This window comes from Ascaphus truei, chromosome 5 (genome assembly GCF_040206685.1).
Source record: "Ascaphus truei isolate aAscTru1 chromosome 5, aAscTru1.hap1, whole genome shotgun sequence".
Taxonomy (NCBI): domain Eukaryota; kingdom Metazoa; phylum Chordata; class Amphibia; order Anura; family Ascaphidae; genus Ascaphus; species Ascaphus truei.
Window position 1 is genome coordinate 284,233,125 of NC_134487.1, and position 6,000 is coordinate 284,239,124.

Below are 6,000 nucleotides of genomic sequence, written 5' to 3' on the forward strand. Positions count from 1 at the left end.
TTCTATGTTGCTTCCCTATCTAGGATATGCACCTCACTGCTTTTATCACAGGGGAGCTGGTCTGCATCTTAGGTGTATACAGTGGAGATACAATATGTGAAAGTGATGTAAAATCTGCCCACACACGTCACTTGTTTTTTATATACATATGTTACTATGATATTTTAATGCCATTTCTTCTTCTATTCCCATTCCGCATTGTGAAATCTTCCTGCATTCTGCTCACGTTAACTTGTTCCCGGTCACAGCAGTATAGGAATTGCTGCTGCGTTCTTTACTCCGTTACATACTGTATAAGAATCTAGCTCTTAAAGGCGGCGAAGTGCTCGCTTTGTATATTCTGTGGTAATTGGGATTTCCGGGTGATACCGCGCAGAGCGGTTACCTGTAGCACCAATTCTGAAAGGGTCATGAAACTTTCAGCGCACCGTAAAAAAACCCTGAAATTTACAATACATACTGATCAAACATATGTACTGCATTTGGTGCTCCTGCTGCTCTGCTCACTACTGCCTGGCATTGTGCAGACATTCTACCTCTGCAAAATGTAATTCATTCTGTGTAGCCTGTGGGCCAAGCGCAAAAAATATAAATAAAAAGGTGTACACAGAGCTGGCAGAAACCAGGCAGCCCCATCAGAGACTCCTCTGCCAATATCAATGTATATGCAGAACAGGAGCAATTCAGCAATCCCCCCCTCATACACACTGCCAGACCTGACATTTAATTAAAGATAAAGCACAGGCAGATGTTCTTGCCAACTTCACACATAAAATACCAAACCTGACAGCTAACCAGCCTCCCACAGTAACCACCAAACCAAACCTCCAGCTTCCACTCTCCATGCCTTACACACAAAACAAAGTGAAGTCCTTGTGCCGTCTCTCCCACACTTCCTGCTCTCGGGGGACGTCTAGTCCAATATGGCAGCTATGCCAGCATTACACAAACCCGGGCAGTGACAGACCAGGTGAAACAGTAAGGTCCTTACTTCATCTCTAGGACCTCCTCCAGGTGTTTGCGCCTCTCGGCTCGAAGGCTGGTCAGATGCACTTCCTTTTCTGCCAAGGACTGCTGCGTGGAAGACAGCTTTGCCTTCATGGACTCCAGCTCCTGTTTCACTTTCTCCATGGCCAGCATCAGCTCCTCCACCTGGGGGACAGGACAGAGACTCAGGCAGGGGCAGAAGCACCAATAGCTTTGCAAAAAAAAAACTGTTACAATGTTGCACATGGAACAACCAAAACCAGGAGTTGAGTCACTCACAGACAACACGATGGGTTTTTGGTTAAGGATAAAAGAAATGATGACCCCGCCACCTCACTGGCTGGCTCCATTCAACAAATTCCCCTTACCATGACCTTAAAGGTGTCTCGTTTATAGTAAAACATCACACATGACCGCTTTGAACCATAATAGCTGTACATAAGGCAGAGGTATCAAGAAATTCAGGTGAACACCCCCCCAATAACAATATACTAAAGACCTTGTGCAACTGGACATTGGTTTTTGCTCACTTACATAATTGTTAAGAGTCCATAACCCCCAAAAATGACTCTCTGGAAAACATTTAGATTTTTTTTGTTTTTAGATAGGATCCCGAGTTGACAGCTTGTTAATCAAGTACTTCCCTCAACCTGGGTGTGCTTCGCTCCACCGCCGAGGACCAAGAAGGTAAAGAGGAGGACCAGCCCATGGAAAGGGAAGGCTATGACATCATCCAAAATTGAGAGGGGGCCCACAGGACAGCAGGTAATGTTTACCAAGTGGAAAGATGACTTTTAAGGCTCTAATTACTGAGCGGTGCTATTCCGTTAAGAGACCTTCGAGCACTAGGAGAGACGCATTAACGGTCCATCAAGGGTCTTCCGATGCTGCTAGGGGTTTTATTGAACCGCTTCGTAAATATGGGTCTGAACCCATAAAACGTCACAGCGGATGGCTGTCTTTGGTAATAGGAGGGACAGCACCTTTAACTCCATGGGAATAAACACTTAACTTTAAAAACGGTCTTATAATCACTATGGGACCACCTCAGCCGGCGTGTCAGCCTGCAGGAAGAACAAGAGGGCGTTTCAGCATGACCATAATAACCTACTGATTATGAGGTAATTATAATTAGAAAGGACTTGCATTTTTACAAGCCAAGGTCACTCTGTGAATAAGGGTTCAGTCTATAAACTGCCTGCATTGTAAGCCGTTGTCCTGTCTTTTTCCATCTACTTGTGCAAGCTGCCAGCGCCCCTCACTTATCCGTGGAGTGAGGCAGGATAATAAGGAGCACGATGACTTCAGCACAACCTCCCCAGCACAACCTCCCCAGCAAGGTAAGTGAGGCTATGAGGTCTGAACACAGAGCACAGACTGTCTGATGCAGCTCTGGTCATCTGTGTTCCTTCCTGACCTCACTGCTTAATTACACAGGACGTCAGCTGCAGGTGGAACAGAGCCCTGTGCTGAGAGCTTACTGTATGTGCCAGGGTGCGGCTACACAGTTCCATGCAAACACACACGGCCCTGCGTTTCTCCTTACAAAGAGAGGGAAGAGAGGGAAGGAAAAGAGACAGGGTGGAGAGCGCGAAGGGGGGGAGAGAGAGCAAGAAAGAGAAAAGAGAGCAAGTCTATCCTACAAAAAGGAGCAAGGGAGAGAACGAGGAGAGGGGGAAAAAAAAAAGAAGATGGAGCAAATTAGAAGAGAGAGCAGGCCTTTCCCACAACGGAGCCAGAGAGCGCCCCAGAGAGAGCGCGAGAGGCAGGCAGAGAGAGAGAGAGAGCGTGAGAGGCAGGCAGAGAGAGAGAGCGCGAGAGGCAGGCAGGCAGGCAGGCAGAGAGAGAGAGGCAGGAGGAGAGAGAGAGGCAGGAGGAGAGAGAGAGAGGGAGAGCGCGAGAGGCAGGCAGAGAGAGAGAGAGAGCGCGAGAGGCAGGCAGAGAGAGAGAGAGCGTGAGAGCGCGTGAGGCAGGCAGAGAGAGAGAGCGCGAGAGGCAGGCAGGCAGAGAGAGAGAGGCAGGAGGAGAGAGAGAGGCAGGAGGAGAGAGAGGCAGGCAGAGAGAGAGAGAGAGCGCGAGAGGCAGGCAGAGAGAGAGAGAGAGCGCGAGAGGCAGGCAGAGAGAGAGAGCGCGAGAGGCAGGCAGGCAGGCAGAGAGAGAGAGGCAGGAGGAGAGAGAGAGGCAGGAGGAGAGAGAGAGAGGGAGAGCGCGAGAGGCAGGCAGAGAGAGAGAGCGCGAGAGGCAGGCAGAGAGAGAGAGAGAGCGCGAGAGGCAGGCAGAGAGAGAGCGCGAGAGGCAGGCAGAGAGAGAGAGAGAGCGTGAGAGCTCGCGAGAGGCAGGCAGAGACAGGGAGAGAAAGCAAAAAAGAGCGAAAAAGAGAAATAGAGGCAGGCATAGAGAGAGAGAGCGTGTGAAAGGCAACCAGAAACAAAGAGCAAGAGGCAGGCAGGCAGAGAGAGAGGCAGGAGGAGAGAGAGAGAGAGGCAGGAGGAGAGAGAGAGAGAGAGAGAGAGAGAGAGAGAGAGAGAGAGAGAGAGAGAGAGAGAGAGAGAGAGAGAGAGAGAGAGAGGGAGGGAGACAGAGAGAGACAGAGAGACAACAGATAGGCAAGATGAAAGTAAGGAAAGAATGAAAACGAAAGCCAAAATAAATGACAAGATACGTCGCCGATTATCTGTGTGTAAGTTAGGAACTTCGTTTTAAAGACAGAGCACAGAAGTCTGAAAGAAAAAAACGTAAAAATAGTTACTATGGGAATGTTCATTCTCCGGCTGCATCAAGAAGTGGCGGAAATCTTAAATAAAATGCCAAACTATTAATCTGGCCAAAGGTCATACGAGGTTAAAACATTGTCCGGAGCAGGGAAAAGTCTGAATAGAACCACTGGTTCCTTCAACGATGTGAGGTCTGGTATTAAAAGTCCGGAGACAACAGCAGGGGATTCGCACAGCTGCAACACAAGGAGTGCGGAGAACCTGCCCAGGAAGGCTGGGCCGTTACCCTTCTTACAGGTCCGACACCGCTTCATTATGTTATCTGAACATTCCCAGCAAACCAACCACAGAGGCCAGCGAGTAGTAACAGCAAAGGGTTAAAGCATGGGTTCGCAACTCCAGTCCTCAAGACCCCCACCCGCCTCCTCCAACAGGTCAGGCTTTCAGAATATCCCAGCTTCAGCACAGGTGGCTCAACTGATTGAGCCACCAGTGCTGAAGCTGGGATATCCTGAAAACCTGAACTGTTGGGGGGGGAGGGGGTATTGAGGACTGGAGTGGAGCCCGGATTAAGTACTTGTCTCCTTTAGAATCAGAGTGGGTTGTTAAATGTTATTTCCCTTTTCACTCTGCCCCCTCATTACACACCCCAGTACGATCACGCGCTTTCACGTATGAGGCATTAAGGTCGCAGAGCCAGAGCCGGCCCGCTGATGTAATGTTCCCTGAACATCATGCCGTGGTGCGGTTTAGGGCTGAACATGGCTGTGACTTTGTTACCACCATCTGCAATTGTGCCTATGCAGATCCTATAAAAAGGATGGGATTTACATTTTCATCTCTTTAGATTTTATTAGTCTGCAAAAAAGTCTAAGAACTTACAAAACAATTAAAAAATAAAAAAAAATTCCCATCCGCACGAAGCCGATTGAAACCACTGCTGCAACCAACCGCCACTGCCAAAAGCAGGGTGGGAATCCAGCCAAGGAAACCCGAGAGTGTACGATCGTTGCGTAGAGAGGTCATCCTCGTGCCAGATATCCCAGGACTCTTTATTAGACAAAGTATGGCTGAGGTTATCGTGCAGTGGAATAAAGTGGTCGATACAGAGCACCCGCCCTCTCGTACAGCTTCACATCACGCGTCTCTCTCCACCGGGCGCCTGATGCAGCCCATTTGTAAAGGACGCGACGTAGGCGCCATGTTATGGGGAGTTCAGGTCTTCGGGTTACATTCAGCTTCCGATTTCATGGGTTATGCGATGAGCTTGGTGTGAGTTCAGTCGGTCGAACGTTCTATTGCCAACACGCAACCTATATGGAATAATCCTTTCCCACAGCCCTGGGCACATACACACTCCGTGCTTGGGGTGAGACTGTGCCGCTGTGTTTAATGGTGCATGTATGAACAGCTGTGCGAGTCTGGTAAAAAAAAAAAAAGCTTTGCACTTTGTGATATGTTTTATTGGAACAACATGTTGATTGTGACTCATTCTAATATACGAGTAGGAAATCTTCATAGATGTAGTTCAGAGATGAGCTTTCGAGAGCTCACTTCAGATGGACCAACACAGAAATTGATTTCCGGCAACGTGAGATGCCAGGAACATTGTGCAGTAAACACCTCCTCCTGCTACACTTTAAAAATGTCGGCATGAACGGACGGTTAACATCACCTCTCTAATAAGCCTTCTCCCACATTATAGTTTCTGACCGATTTGTATAAAAAAATGAAAAAAACTAAAAAAAAAAGTCAATTAAAAAACAAGAGAGTAAATTCAGAAAGTGTTGTGGGGCGTTATGTCCTACTCATGAAATACCTCCCACCCTAGATCAAATCCTGAAGGCGTACATTCAGAAGCCAGGATTGAAGCAGACGGTCCTGAACCATTGGTGCTGATTGGCAGATGCGCACTCCTATCTCGTAGGTATCGTCATTGCTGAAAGAGCGTAACGTGACTGCAGGAGTTGCGGGAGGAAGAGGGTTTCAGAGAACAGAAAATGCAAGACTGATGGGTTACAGGATCGTTGGAAATTACAGAATGTCTCACCAACCTGTGAACCCCACCCCACATATCGTACAATATTACATATACCAGGGGTAGCCAACTCCAGTCCTCAAGAGCTACCAAGAGGTCAGGATTCCAGGATATCTCTGCTTCTTCGATTGAGCAACTTGTGCTGAAACAGGGATATCCTGAAAACCTGACCTGTTGGTAGCTCTTGAGGACAGGAGTTGGCTACCCCCGACCTATACCAATGATACAAACGGACTTTGCTTTGGAGGAATGTAAACTGCA

At 48.2% G+C, this 6,000-nt stretch overlaps 1 protein-coding gene across 19 annotated transcripts in view; it reads right to left on the minus strand.

The window, feature by feature from the left end:
* ERC1 (ELKS/RAB6-interacting/CAST family member 1) overlaps window positions 1-6,000 on the minus strand; it is a 190,998-nt gene that overhangs the window by 53,120 nt on the left and 131,878 nt on the right. For all 19 annotated transcript variants that reach the window (XM_075602383.1, XM_075602380.1, XM_075602378.1 and 16 more), the window contains one exon: window positions 992-1,152. In XM_075602383.1, coding sequence (XP_075458498.1) covers window positions 992-1,152 — 161 coding nt within the window. The remainder of the gene's footprint in view (window positions 1-991; window positions 1,153-6,000) is intronic.